Raw genomic sequence first — 16,332 nt, 5'->3', positions numbered from 1 at the left:
CTGATTCTGGACAAAATCTGCTGGTTTTTCTCTAATTTTCGGTAGTAAAGAAAAATTTATGCTATCTAGTAAAAATAGTTTTAAGCTTAAGTGTTAAGCCTTAAACCTTTTCTTGTCCGATCTGACGGCTATAGTCAAATGAGTTTTTTATTTGTACAGTACATCTAGAAAGTATGTTGAATTTTCTTTTTTGTTATTTTATGAAGTTAAGTTTTGTAACAAAACAAAAAATATAACAAAAATAGAGTGAACTAGTGCTGGAATCGGAAATATTAACGTGGCTGTGTAAAGAAGGTGTTAAAGTCTATCAGGAATGGTATTATCTGGTGGTTGTATTATAGAGTACACAAAACTGTAAAATATGTTACTGGTGCTGGATATGTTTCCGTTCAAGTTCGGGATCTCAATCTGCATACTCCCCTCACTCGTGATGAACCATGATCTTGTTCTCCAGAAATACGAGAACCATCAAACGGCACTAAGATCTCAATCTTCCTACTCCTCAGTGTAGAGTGTCGACCGGTCTTACTCTATGCTGTGTAGCTGCTTTTATACCCTCAGTAGTCGTGGGAATGGTCAGAGCGGGGGGTCGCTGAAGCAGCGGTCTAGTAGTCTTTTAGCGTCATCGCGTGTTGATGGTATCGGAATGTTTTACAGACATAGAATGTTCATAAATACGGTTGTGGATTCGTCAGTTTGTTTGTCCTACGTATGTTCGTGAGCAACTGGAACACTGTATCTTGTAGACCCCATGGTCTGTATTGGGGATTTATTGGTCTTTTACGGATCTGACGAGATTTGACAACTTGGAGTGAGAAGTGGAGATGGTTTTGATGTTTAGAGGGTTAAGAGTTCTACTGATCTTGTCAGTGACACCTTTGATTAAAGGTAGACAGATTTTGGGTTGATCATGTTTTTGAATGATCCGATTGATTTGGGTTTTGTGGTAACCGTTTTGTAAGAGTGTTTGAATTATTGAATTGATTTCGGATGATCTGTGATTGTCGTCGCTAAGTTTTATGGAACTGGAAACAAGGGTGTTGATAATTGAATTGAGTTGGACGGGGTGATGATGTGACTGGGCATTGAGATAACGGTTTGTATGGGTGGGTTTCCGGTACACGGAGTAGGAAAAAGTGCGAGGTGGGTGTTTCTGAACAAGAACATCAAGGAATGGCAAAGACGCTTCCGACTCAACTTCCATCGTGAATTGAATACTGGGATGTATTCCAGTATGGCGGTTGAGTGTTTAAAAACAACTGTCACAAACGGTTTACTGGAAGTACCTCTCTATTCAAATACTTGAGGGAATAGATTGCTGATATTAATAGCATCATACCAAGAAAAATTTCAACTTCCCGAAAAAAAAAACTGAAGACAGTAGTAGTTCAGAAGAAGTACCAGAACCAAGTGGTGTCCGATAATGAGATAGGTTCCTTAGAGAACTTATTAATGAAGCCCCATGGACATGGACTCCCATGGTTATTTTGGGTTTTTCAGTTTTTTTCGTCGGAAACCGTTTATTATAAACCGGTCGTACTGGACACTTTTGGCTTATTAATCATCTTTCATTATTTCATGATATCTATTACAGGATTCTCGATATCTGTAACAGCTTGTACAGGTTTAGTGGATAATTACCATGTGTTTTTGAAGTCACTTGGTAGTCTTCAGTGATCCTCCTCTGGCAAGTTCATCAGCTCTGTGTATGTTCTGTGTATGTTCTCAGATGACCTGAATGGGTCTATCGAGTTCTTCCCGTTATTCCCACACTAGCATAAAGTCCACCTTAGGGCTTCTAAAAGCCCCCATGGCCGTTTGACTGTATGTGCATATATTGACCCGCTTTAGTTAATTTCTCCTCATAGAATAGAATATGTTTACATTTCCGTCACTACTGCATATTCCTACACTATAACTTTCTACAGTTTTAGACCGTCTATAGCAGGCATAACCCTGAAACCTGGCTTGTTTATTTTCTTTGCATCATGGGTATATGTAGACTTTGAGAGGTACTTTAGGTCTGTAGGTATTTTGGGTTAACATGTACTGAAAGACTGTAGAAAATAGAAAATAGAAAAATTTAAATGTCTGCTGGCGGTATAACTTTTAGAAACCACGAGTGGCAATCTAAAGGTGACATTGGCCTGTTTTAAAGTTAAATAGTTAAAGTATAGATAACAGCAAGTAAAATAAATATTAATCACTTTAATAAAACATTTTAATATCCACATACTTTCTGGACATACCATACTTACATCCCGTACCTTGAAAGTCTGCATTTTTCTGTTCAGAAGTTAATTAGCTCTTTTAAAAATACCAAATCCAAACGTTTAGAGAAAATATTTAAATAGATGGTATAGTTGTGGGAGAAAACCGCAGAGAAACCCATATATCCCAATACTAGTATCTACTATGATTTAAGAAAAAAATGATATAAGAATATAGGATTAGCTTCACAAAACTTCCGAAATTTATATAGATATTATCTGTATAGTTTTTGACTTGTATTATGTAGATCTGTGGGTTGTTTAGTGGAGCATTTTGATTTTTCATCTTTTGTTTCTGCAATGGGATTCCTTCCCAAAATCTTTATCTTTTCGTTTATATATTTCTGTCACTCATGTCTCTTTGTATAATTAACCATTCCTTATGTCTTTTTACCTAGGCACGATGGGCTTATGGAATTACATTTTGTATCAGAGTTCTTCGGCTATATTCACTTCCCACTTCTTCGTTTAATTGTCCAAATCTATATATTTTTCTACATTATGCCTTTCCATTTATTTTTCTCCTATTTATTATACTCCCACTTTTCGATGGTAGTCACTATTAAAAACATTTGTTTTTACTCTTTTCGATATCGCCCTTGTTTTCCATATTTTTTAAATCGGTAAAAATAACCCATTCTCATCAGATATTCTATATTTTTCCTGTGTCTATTTATAATACATAAAATCTTGCTGAAAAGTTTGGTAAAGCTATTAAGGATACAGTTAACAGAGATGAGTTAATCTGACACAATTTGTACGATCTTTAACGAAACATAAGTGAAGTCAAAACATATGACTCTAAAAGCTGTTGCCACAAAAACATATTTACTATCTTCCCCGGTACTACACAAAACCTCTCGTATTTTGACTCCGTGTGTAGCACGTCGCAAAATGTCAGTTTGACTCATTACCTGTGGAGAAAATGATAAGAACTTACGAATTCTAGGATCGAACCACGAAGTTGTACGTGTTTGGTGGTTAATGAAATAGATTTCCCCTTCGGGAGTTTGTGCCTGCTCCCATCCTTCAGGTAACGGCCCTAAATCTACATCTGTATTAACTTTGGCAGCTGTGGAAAAACAATTCCAATTAGCATCATTCTGTTTTTCAACAAGTAGAATAATAGAATGAAACTACTGCCTAAAACAAATACTTGCAAGAGCTCTTTTGAAGGATAGGGTATAAGCTTCAAGCGATAAATAACTGATTTTTTAAAGAAAATATTTCTGTATTCTTATGTTTTTTCATAACATAAAAGCATTTTAGAAACTAGGAGAACTAAAACAGTTTGTGTTGGACATTGTAAAATACAGTGAACCCTGTCTTAACCCGACATCAGTCTTGCAACCACTTGTTCATTTTAAACTGTATTGTACTGTGTTCAATAGGTAAACCACAATTTTTATTCAATTAAGTTCCATAAATTTCCGTATAACTGGAATTTTTCCTGACTCACAATGTTAACAAAATCAAACTTTAACAAAGCTATTGCTAATAGTCATTTGCTTTTTCTTCCGTGTATTTACGGTCCACATTAAGGTATTGGTAACGTTGATAGGCTGTCTTGCAGAGTAAAAGTATTTCAGAGCAGTTTTTAAAATAAATATTTAATAATATCTCGATCCAGGAGCTGGTATTCAGATCAAGTAATATCAGTTTAAGAATATATAATGCAAATTGTGGATGAGATGAAGTATTTCCTAGGAAAATCTATTTCTCTTCTGTCAAGTTTATTTAACCATTCATCCATGACTTCTTTTTTTGATATTCTTCTACGTATCAGCAATGAAAACAAGAATTTCTTTGTTTTAAAGCAATAAAAAATTGTGAGTCTTTGAAAGCCAGGTTCATTTGGTACCAGTTCATTTTCTTCTCTTAAAGCGCTCTAGAATTTGCTGTATCCTTTTCTTCCTTTCTACTTATCTTCTTCCTTTAATACATTATCTATCTTTTTTACGTTTGCCTGAGTTTGATATGTTTTTCTCTTACGTTTTCTATAATTGTCTGCAAACTCTTCCCATGTCTCTGCTCTGCTTGTCTTGCTGTGTTTTCAACTAATCGTTTCTGTGTAGTACAGTGGCGGAATTAGACATCTGCCTTGGGAGGGAAATTTCCAACTTGGGGGGAACTTCAATGGGAGGGGAAATTTCCCTATTCCTCCCCCGTGTATCCGCCTCTGGTGTATATATTCTTCTTTGTGTTCTTCTAGACAGGTAGCCATGTATTTTTAATTTTTAACAAGCCATTTTCTTTTCTCTGTATATCTATCTTCACTATACTGTTTTACAATTTTGTTCTTTTAAATTGTATATAGCATTTGTTGATTGCACATACTTTCGTTGGTATATTCTTTAATAGTTCCTTGAAAAAGCATCCGATCTTTCTTACAACATCAATGTTTCGTTTTAAAAAATTGTCTGTATACATAAGGTGCCCACTGAATGGAGCTGACCGTTAAGAGGGTGAATTCACTGTAATACATTTTGATGTCAAACAGAATAGACGTCAGATTCAGAAACAACTTCAAAATGGCATGAAGATTATCAAAACTCTTATTTACATTTCCTTATAAGTAATGCTTTTCTAATTTGTTATAATATAAAAAAGTTAAAGAAAATAAGAATATAATTATGAATTGATTGGAAAATTGATCTAAAGTAGAATTTAACCCAATATGCAAGCAGTGTTTTCCATGTTGGTGTAAATACCCATACCATGTACTACTAATGCATTTTAACAATTGTATAAGAAAAAAATCTTAGTGAGTCATGGTCCTATAATTCCACTTAATTTTTTTTCAAATCTCCAACTTTAAAAAATCAGTTATTATAGATTGTATCAACAAACGTACATTATAATTGAAATCAACGTTTCAACATTCATAGGTTATTTCCAACAAATAGCAAAGGAGATCGTTTAAAAGCTACATAGAGAGACGAATATGCCGATACAATTTGTAGTTTTCGAAAAGTCAGCAATATAAGTTTATTAAGCGATTGTAAAGTAATTAAAGTATGTTTAACTTTCTAATAGCTAAAATTATGGAGGATCTTAACTATGACACTCTGGAAAGGTACTACAATTAAATTTGAAACGAGTTTTTATTGCTTTGGTTAGAAAAAACTGAGGACTGATGTCTACTAAAGTACTTCCGAAAAGAAATTTACAAATAGATCTTCCCAAAAGATTGTAGTGGTGGAAGTTCAAAACATCTCTAATGGAGATAAAGACAGCAATGATCCCAAGAACTACCTGGACAAAATGGTGTCCAATAAATAGGGACCATACAAAGGGAGCTCGATATGTACTCCTCGATATGAAAAGTGTCTACTCTTGAATGGGTACTTTGAATTTATATATATATATATATATATATATATATATATATATATGTGGCTAAACACCCCTTTAGGGGTTACGCCGCTTACGCTCTCTAGATCTATGTTTTGAGGTAGATCAGTCCTCATGTTCCTTATTTAATTTTCTCAGTTATTTTTCTCCATTGTGTCCTATCTCTGGTTTTTCCTTTCCACTGTCGTATGCCCGCCTTGTTGAGATCATTTACAACTTCTTGTAACCATGTAGATCTTGGTCTTCCACGTCTTCTTTTGCCAGCTGGTGTCCATTCCAATATTGAGAATATCGTCGTAGTTGATCCTGATCTCCATACGTGTCCTAGCCATTTTGCTCTTTGTTGTTTTATTTTACACACTATATCTTCCTTAATTTCTTCCAGTAGCTCAAGGTTCGTTCTTTGTCTAAATTCATTTTCATTTATTTTTATTGGTCCCAGTATTGCTCTTAGTATTTTTCTTTCTTGTATTCTAAGGTTTTCCTCTTGTTTTTTTGTCATGCTGAGGGTTTCGGCTGCATACATCATCGTCGGTCGAATTATTGTTTTGTATACCTTCATTTTCGATTTCTTACTCAATAGTTTATTTTTTAGTAATTTCTTATTTGCATGGAAGGTCTTATTTGCTGTAATAATCCTTTCTTTGATTTCTGTTTCTCTTTCTCCATTGTTTGTTATTAATATTCCCAAGTACTTAAATTTTTCGACTTCTTCAAAAATGTATTCGCCTAGTCTAACCTTTTTGTTTTCGAAGTTTTTATCAAATCTCATTATTTTTGTTTTTTCTTGGTTTATTTTTAATCCCATTACTTTTCCTTCTGTTACCATTTCATTTAACATTTTTTCCATTGTTTTTCTATTTTTTGTTATTAGCACAATATCGTCAGCGTATGCTATTATTTGTCCTTCTCTAGTTCTAAGGGTACCTTTGTTTATTTTCCTGACGATGTATTCCAGGGCAAGATTAAACAGGGTTGCTGATAACGAATCTCCTTGTCTAACCCCTTTATTTATGACAAATTCTTCTGTGTCTCCTACTTGAGTTTTTATACTCACTACAGTTCTACTCATTGTCATTTTTATTAATCGTCTTAATTTGTTTTGTATTCCCATTTCTTTCAGAGCTACCATTAATTTTGATCTTTTTATTGTATCAAATGCTTGCTGAAAATCTATAAAAAGCAGTTCAATTTCTATTTTATATCCATGAGCTTTTTCCATAATTTGTTTAACTGTATGTATGGCATCTGTTGTAGACTTTCCCTTAATAAATCCGCATTGATAGTGTCCTATGATATTCGTCATAGCGTTGGTCAGTCTTCGATGTATTAAGGTCGACATAATTTTATATGCTGTGTTTAATAGCGTCAGTCCTCTGTAGTTATTACACATTTGTTGGTCTCCTTTTTTATGAATCGTGATAATTTGTCCTTTGTTCCATTCTTCCGGCATTTTTTCTTCGTCCCATATGTCTTTTATTAAATTGTACAGTTTTTCTTTTAATTCTTCACCACCATATTTTATAAGTTCCATATTGATCCCGTCTGATCCTGAAGATTTACCATTACGGCTGCTATTTATAATTTCCTCAACTTCCTCTTTTGTTGGTCTTTCTAGCTGGTTTCCTAACATCATTGTCTCTTCTTCTACGTTTTCATTTAGGTCTTGATCTTCTTGCTCTGTTAATAATTCTTTAAAATAGTGAGTCCAAATTTCTTTATACTCTTCATCATTTTCTGATACTTTTCCATTTTTATCTTTTATGCCTTTTATCTTTCCTTTAAAAGTTTTGTTTTGCTCGCTAATTTTCTTATAAAATGCTTTTGTGTTTCTGTTCTTACTTTCTTTTTCTATTTCTTTTATCTTATCATCTAACCAGGCGCGTTTAATTTTCCTTATTTTTTTCTTACATTCATTCCTTATTCTATTGTATTCTTCCCTATAATCCTGTCTATTTGTTCTTATCCACATTTGTCTAATTTCTATCTTCTTTTTTAGCATGTTATGGCATTCTTCATTATACCATTCTTGTTTTTTTTTGTTTCTTTTTATTCCTATGTGTACATCCGCTGTTTTATTTATACATTTTTTTAAATTTCTCCATTCTGTTTCTATATCCTTTGTATATTTACACTGTTCCTTTAGTTTTTTGTTCATGTCATCAGCATACTTAATCCTTATGTCTGGAGCATTCAGTTTTTCTACGTACCATTTGTCTTTCATTGTCGTGTTTTTTAGAGTTCTTTTGACTTTTTGTTTTACCTTTGCAGTCACCATAAAATGATCTGTGTCTGCATGCGCACCTCTGTAAGTTCTCACGTCCGTAACCGATGTTTGTTTCCTTCTTGTAATCAGAATATGGTCTATTTGGGACCATGTTTTTTGGTCTGGGGAAATCCATGTTACTTTATGGTATTTAGGATGTTCGAAATTTGTACTAATGATAATCATATTGGTACTAGCTGCTAGGTTACATAATCTTTGACCATTGTCATTTGTTTTTTCGTGTAATGTGTGTTTACCTGCTACTTGGTTAATGTAGTCTTCCTTACCTACTTGGGCGTTAAAATCTCCCATTACCAGTATTGTGTCTTCTCTAGGTAAATTCTCCATTTCTCGTTCAAGTTCCTCATACATTTTGTCTTTTTCCTCCGCAGCAGCACTTTCAGTTGGAGCATATACGTTTATGATTGATATATTAAATGGTTTGGCGTTAATTCTCAGGTAAGCCATACGTTCATTTATTGGTTTAAATTGCATAATGTTATTTTTTATTTTTCCCATAATTATGAAAGCAACTCCATATTGACCTTGTTTTCCATGTCCCGAATACTGTAGTGTGTAGTTTTTTTTTATTTATTTCTCCTTGACCTGCCCATCTAATTTCTTGAATCACTGCAATATCAATTTGGTATCTTTCTAGTTCTGAGACAATCTCCTGCATTTTTCCTGGTTCAAGCATTGTTCTGATGTTCCACGTACTTATTTTTAGTTCATCGCGTTTTTTCATTTTTCTATTATATTTTTTCCTGCTCGTCTGTTTTATCTTATCTAATCTATTCATGTCCTTTTCCTTTGTCATTTTCGTTTCCGTTTTTTGTTGTGTGTACGATATTTGTTGTTTTATCGGTTTTTTGGCGTGTCTTGGTTTGCCTTTTCCAGTTCATTCTTCTCTTTGTTCCATTTCCATATAGCCCCGTCAATATTTAATTTTTGATAACCTACTCTGGTGTTCATACCTTTTTCTTGTTGAAATTTTGCAATTTTCCGTATTTCTTGTTGGATCTTCATCTCTTCTTGCGTTAGATCGTTATTGATGTATATTTCTGGCTTTGATGCCCTTAGTTTGTTTTTGTTCTTCATGATTTTAATTTTTTCATTTCTGTTTTTTAGTTTTACAAGACATGTTTTGTCGCCTATTTTATAAGCATCTTCTATTTCTACTTTAATGCCTAATTCTTTTTCCACGAAATTTGCCATAATCTCGTTGACTACATTTGGGTTATTTGTATCCATCGGTAGACCCTGGACAATAACATTGTTAGCCTTTCTCTCTTTCTCGAGCTGTTCTACCTTCATTTTCACTATCTTTAGTTCCTGCTTCATTTCATCATTTTCCTTTTTTAGTTGTTGGTTACTTTGTTTGAATTCATTTATTTCTTTTTTTAATTCTCTGAGGTCATTTCTATATTCTCGTTGTTCTTCTTTTATTCCTTTTACCTCCGTTGTTAGATGTTTTGTTTGATCTGTTAAATTTTGCATCATTTTTAAAAGCTGATCTATTTTGTTTTCATCTTTCTGTTGTTTGGTTGGTGTTCTGGTAAGTTTCTTGCTCTTGTTGAAAATATCTTCATCATCTTCCTTTCGACTTCTTTTTTTATTGTCTTCTGAGGTGTAGTCATCATCGCTATCCATTTTTATTTCTTTTTTATGTATTTTTTACTCTATATTATAGCAAGCGGTAAGTTCTAGTTCTCCGGTCAACCCGTCAGAAGCTCTAGAACTTCTCAAGCAATAATTGAGTATGAAATTTAAATTTATTAAATATTTTATTTCTTCTAAATTTTGTTTATTTAGTTAATATTATTAATTAGCGGATTTCCTTTCTTGGATTTTTGAAACTTTTTGGATAACCGGCAACGTCGCATTCAATTTGATCAAGACTTGTCTTCTTATCTGTTATTAAAAGAACTGGAATTTCTAAATGTCGTTTTGTTTTGAATACAATAAAATGTTTTAAAACTTACTTACAGGTCACTTTTTGCCAATTTTCTTTGCACTGCAGAGAGTTTATGTCCTCATACAATTTTTCACGTATAGTTTGGATTTTATTTCTCACTATTACCTCAAAAATCGGAATAAACACTGGTAAAAATGTTTAACACTTTTATTTCGCACAACGCGCTGTTGCCTCCAAATTGAATTTATATAAGCTGGAGAATCCTTTAACATTACAAAAGGTCTTTCTTTAGGAAAAAAAATGTGTTGAGTGGAAAGTTGTTAAAGCTGAAGAACTCCCTAAATCTAATTTATAACGCTCTAATTATATACGTACCCGACACTAAAACTAGAAACAGTGACTTTTATAGATCTGACCTGTGTACCTACATTAAGCTCCCACAACAAAGTTACTGAGTTTTATCTAGAGTAAAAGCTTCTTGATGGAGTTTAATAAGAGGGGAGGGTTTGGTATAAAGGCTTCAATGTCTTCTTTGGCGACTTCAATGCGACATTTCGATCAAACCTTGAATATTATAATAAGTTATCCTCTTAACAGAAAAACGGATGTGAATAATGTAAGCAAGCTTTTACTTTTAACCTAATCTCAGAATCTTTGGTAAGATTAAAATAACGAACTAAATCACCTAATTCAAGCTAAGAAACAGTTTATGTCAAGAAGTCCTTCAAGAGCATTAAAAGACATTGGGACGGCATGGAGTGATTCCTTTATACACGAGTTAATCCTCCTCGCTCCAGTGAATTGTATCACCCTAATGTCATACTTAAGGAGTGTGTAAGTCTCTCAAACTGGATTAAACTATTGAGTGCTTGCAGTTTACAAATCATGAATTACTTCTATACAAAAATAGAAGCTTTAATTTATTCCATATCAGAGTTCTACTCTTATACTTTAATATAGATTTATAATGATTAATTTTTGGTTCGAAAACTAAACAAATTCTATCAGCATATTTTATGTTTCACCCTCTAATCTGTTACTTACACTACACGTGACAAGTTTTGCCCCAAAAGGTAGATACAAAGCAGTACACACTTACTTGTATTAGAATTAGGTGACTGGGGGTGTGACAATTGATGAGCAGTCAGTAGTTGTTCGGCGCTCTGGTGTTGCTGAGCTGCGGCTTGTGCAGCTAGGGACTTCCGTGGATCTTCCCAAGTAGTTGTGCGTGTCGTGTGACTGAAAAAATAAGTTTTTAATAAGGTAAGATTGTAAAAAAGTGATCTATCAATAATGGCTAAACAAGTTGTATCAATCAACGGATAACAGATTTTAAATGTGAAGCAAACTGGCGTTTATGTATATGGTACAGTAAGAATGACACTCTAAAGGTAATGATATATTCATACTCTGTGTTTGACCCTATACGAGGGTGTCTTCTATATATTTCATCTTCTAAGAACTCACCACTACTTCATCTTAATTTAGACTTCATACATAATACACGATTTCCTTCCATTTCATCCGTCTTACTACTTTATGTATGAAAACCTTACGTGTGATAATATAAATGAAATACATACTACAAAATATTCTTTTAATATCTATTACTAGAGAGAAAAAGCAAAAACTTTCTAGTACATAATTACTGCGTAAACATTTGGATGCATATGTACAGACAACTAATAAATAAAGGCTACAAAAGCTGAAACTGCAATATTTAACCACCACTACTATAAATTCCTGCACTGTATCCTTCTGTAGCTTTATTTCAGGCATAACGCTGCAACCTGGGTTGTGTTTTTCATCTACCCCATGCCTCATTGGCGGATGTCCAGCTGGAAAGATACTTTGAGCCTACATTTGGGTTACTATTCATACAGTAATCATCCATACAGTATCCCTAATTTCGTTTATAATATTGCTATTTTTTGATCTAATTAATACGTTAATCAGGATTTCTCTCAGTCTAAATCCCATGCTCAGTTCCCCCCTTATAAAAATGTGCAACGATGGTTCTCCGTAGCTTCTATTGGTGTACCCTTTAGAGCCACACTTTAAGACAGCAAAATCTTGTTTTTGGTAAGTACATTGCTTTCCTTCCTTCAAATCTAAAGATTCTCATAGACAGAGTTCAATTTATGAGGCGAAGTCTTAGAGAGCCTCCAAAGAAAAACATATCATGAGTATTATAAAAACACTCCATAGTATCATGGTGTGATCCATCATCAGAGACCTGGTAGACCCTCCATTGTCGGAGGAACAATGCAACATGAGCAGTATTTGGGATTACTGCATACAAAATAATTTTATACATCTTTATATATGACTCTACATTTTAAACAAGGCAAAACGTCATGCTGAACTCGCTTTGTAATTTGCCATACCTTTGTAATTTAATGAAAAACGAAAATGGCATACAAACAAAAATTGTCTCTATGAAATATTATGTGTAGCTTTTGGAAACAACAGAGATGAATATCCATCATCGAATTGAAAAATAGTTCGGGACAAAAGCCAACAACAAAATGAAAGAAAGCTGTAAAAAAAACAATTGAACGAGTAAGGAAAAATACAACAGTTAAAAATTTACATGGGATAATTTACCCTCGACCTCACACGGCACTGGCGCATCTTAAAATTTGTTGCGTGGACTTTGGACCGAGAGAAGCTAGAGTTCAAATCCATTAAATGCGAGTCGCCACCTCTGTTCAACGTTCCCAACTAAAGTTTACGGTAAGACAATCATATGTGCGACGTTGCCGATACAACTGAAGTTTCGGAAATCTTACGTAAAATTCTATGTGAGAATGAAAATTGCCAATAGGTCGTAGTATCTTTAGAAATAGACAATTTATTATCTTGTTTACAGCAACAAACAGAAGGTTTACTATATGTCCTGTAATGAGCAATTCCACGAAAGGAGTCATTTTGCCGGAGGTTTATTAATGTTTTCATATTTTTAAAGTAAAGTGAGTAAAATAATTATAATAGACAGATACAACCGGAGAACCTACATATATTATTGTTAAATATTAGAAATATTGTAGATATACAAAATACAAGATACACAATAATAAGCTGTAAACTTACAGAAATCTTTGTTTTGGTCATTTTATTAGATTAACTTCTAAAGAGTCGCGGATAAACAGAAGTTGACTATCCTCTAAAATATGCAATAAAATATCAAATTTCTCAATGTATAATAAAGACCGTTAAGATTAAATCCTCCTTTTAAAAAGGCACTACAATACTACGTTTTATGTATATGTCCGGATCAAAATGGTCGGTTACCATCATTTATTTTATTTTTATTTATTTATTTAATACACGGGATAACCCCATTAACAGTTTAAATTACAATATACAATATCACAGTTAGGATTCAAAACTTTAAATTACTTATAATATAAAATCAATATTGAAAAGTTTAAAAAAATGAGACTAAAAATCTTACATACTAAAAAAAACAAAGTATAACAAGAACACAATTCAACAATCCCAATATACATATTTATCACAAGGCAAGAGATCTTTTTAACTGAGTTAAAGATATATTGAAAATATCACAATCGCGATCATTTAATAGCCCCGTGTATCTATCCAATTGGTTGTGAATACCATAGGTTGTTCTGTGGAAAGGAATATTGAAATCATTGTGGTATCGTAGAGCTTGATGGGGAACATTAAAGTTAATCTGGCTTAACAGGTTTGGACAATCATAAATCCATGTAAGATCATCTTATATATAAATATAGCTCCTGACATGTCACGACGGTTCTTGAGTGAGGGTAAAGATAATTGTCGTTAGATACGGTAATAATCATGATTTTCAATAGTAGTGTGGACGTGGTAAGCACAGTATCTCAAAAATTTATGGTGGACTCTTTCTATGGTATCAATATTGTTCTGAAAATAGAGTGACCAAATAACGTATTCCAAAATAGTTCTAACTAAGCAACAATACACTAATCTTGTTGAATTAATGGAGAAATACTTGCAACTCCTAGTAACGAAACCAAGAAGTTTAGATGCCTTTATTGAAATAAAGTTTATATGGTCACAGAAAATAAGCGTCTCATCGAAAATAACACTCAAATCCCGAATAGAAGAAACATAATTCAGTGGCTGATTATTAATAGTATAGCTTGTTCCAATTCTCTTGACTTTACGAGAAAAACTTATAAACCATTTTTTTTTTTTTTCATTTAAGTGGAGTTTGTTCTGATTGCACCAATTTTGTAGTCTGTCTAAGTCATCTTGTAGCAAGGCTTAATCTTTTAAACTGTCTATAACTTTCCAAAATTTCAAGTCATCTGTCAACATTAGACATTTGCTATTTAGGAAACAGGAAGTGATGTCGTTAACGAAGATATTAAAAAGAAGTGAAGAAGTGTGGCCTCCTTGAGGAACTCCAGATGTTACTGTGATACTGTCAGATAGATGACAACCTATCTTGACTTTTTGTATGTAATCTTTTCTTTGAGACTGGTGATTTCTTCTTCCAGCTTGGCAAATCTTCGCACAAACATAGCACTCTTAAATGCATCACGACAGGTAGCGCAAAAGTACATAAGTAGACGTTTCTGCAAAATAATTGCCCGTATCTCGGATGTGGACAAGCCAGAGCATTTTTCTGCAATGTGTATCCTTGAACGGCAACTGTCGCATGCTATTATTTGCTTTTCATCAGTACCAAGATCTTGGGAACAAGCGCTACAATTATTGGTCATTATAACCTCAAAATTTTATCTTAAAATATTTTAATAATCCTCGGCTTTTTGCGGTCTATTATTTATGAAATATAAAAAGCAATAACCAACTTAACTATTATGCACAATATTATTTTTAATATGCTTTCAAAACTTAAAAGTTTTTATAAAAATAAAGCGCAAAATTTTGTTTGTTTTGATAACCTGCCTCCATCATTGTCATTGTTGGACATAGGCCTCTCGCATGATTTTCCACTTAGTCCGATTTTCCGCCAACTGAATCCAATTTGTAGTTCACTCTTTTTATGTCGTCGGTTTAGCTCAATAGAGGCGACCTCTATTTCTGTTCCACCAAAATTCCTCTTTCGTATACCGATTATCAACTCCTCTTGTTACATGACCCATTATGATACTTTCAACTTCACCATTCTCTTTGGCTTTACCTCTATCTGAGGGCGGCTACCTCTTTTAACTTATATTCCATTCAATACGAAAAGCGAGCATTACAACAATATTAGTCTTCATGTATATACTAGTTAATTGTATTTAAAAGAGAATAGAAATCATGAAAGATGATATCAGAACTGACCTACACAAATATCTAAAGAAGATACGAATCTCACGTTTAATAAAACCCAAAAGCAGAATCGGCAACCCTGATAATAAGTAATTTTTCCACTTCCCCACTTCTTTTTAAATCACATAAAGCCGTACTTGCATGCAACATCAACCGTTCTCAGCTGATAGAGGAAATATGCAAAATATTTTCTTTTCGATATTTACTTCAAAAATATGTTGTGATGTCCAAATAAAACGTGTCAATTTCAATAAAAATTCAGGAATGGCTTTACCGATTTGAATAACATAATCACAAAATAACGTAAAATTTTTGTAGATAAACAATTTTTATAAAACCCTTAGTCACTGAGAACTTTATTTACATTGTAGAATTCTATTATGTTAGGGGTATATTACAAAACAGCAAAGGAAGAGGATAAAATAAAATATGACATAGGTAGAGATAGTGCAGCCACCCATTCTTCAACATATTTGTGTAAATTTTCTCCCGTTTCCCTGTCGCTTACTCAAATTTATTAAAACTGTCATTCTCAAGACGAATTTGTTTAATTCAGTAATTGAAAGGGTTCAGAAACATAGTTCATACCTTTGCAATGACTCATGGCAGCAGACCTACAATGTCAGCTGTTTACAACGCTGTTAAGGATGATATTAATTCCCAAGGAAAATTATAGACAGTCAGAAAAGGGATGGAAGAAATTAGGTTTTAAATGGCAAAAAACTAAGGACAACAGAAAACTACTGATGGAAAAAACGGATACTCGATCCAAAAGAACAGACTGTCTAAGAAAAATAACAAACTATAGAGCAGAGAGTTATGATATTATCTATAGTGATGAAACGTATCTCCACAGCAGTCATACAACATCTAAATCATGGGATGATGGTTCAAACAACTGTTTAAAGGCTCCTGTTGCCAAAAGTCTTATTGAACATGCAGGAGGGGGAAAAGGTTTTGTTCCAAATTGCCTCCTAATCTTCAAATCTGGTCGGCGTACTGGAGATTATCACAACGATATAAATCACGATAATTTTACAAAATGGCTTCAAGAAAAGTTAATTCCCAACTTGCATCAGAAAACCGTGCTTGATGAAAGCTTAGAAAGTTATTGTCATTGCTGAGTTTTGAATTCAGGTCCCAATCATGTGTGTGAAAAATGAAAGAATAGAAGGATGGATATACTAGTCATTGCTTATTAATGAAATTATACACATTAGTATATACGCAGTCTGGAA

The 16,332-nt window shown here is 33.4% G+C and overlaps 1 protein-coding gene across 2 annotated transcripts in view; it reads right to left on the bottom strand.

The window, feature by feature from the left end:
- yki (Transcriptional coactivator yki) overlaps window positions 1-16,332 on the bottom strand; it is a 200,847-nt gene that overhangs the window by 20,008 nt on the left and 164,507 nt on the right. Inside the window, exons 2-3 of one of the 2 annotated variants that reach the window (XM_072546238.1) lie at window positions 10,905-11,044; window positions 3,211-3,342 (exon numbers count right to left, since the gene is read on the bottom strand). In XM_072546238.1, the coding sequence (XP_072402339.1) occupies window positions 3,211-3,342; window positions 10,905-11,044 (272 nt within the window). The remainder of the gene's footprint in view (window positions 1-3,210; window positions 3,343-10,904; window positions 11,045-16,332) is intronic. The other variant, XM_072546240.1, reaches the window with a different exon arrangement.

This window comes from Diabrotica undecimpunctata, chromosome 10, assembly GCF_040954645.1.
Source record: "Diabrotica undecimpunctata isolate CICGRU chromosome 10, icDiaUnde3, whole genome shotgun sequence".
Classification (NCBI taxonomy): domain Eukaryota; kingdom Metazoa; phylum Arthropoda; class Insecta; order Coleoptera; family Chrysomelidae; genus Diabrotica; species Diabrotica undecimpunctata.
Note: the sequence above shows the minus strand (reverse complement) of the source record. Positions and strands in the feature narration are given on the sequence as shown.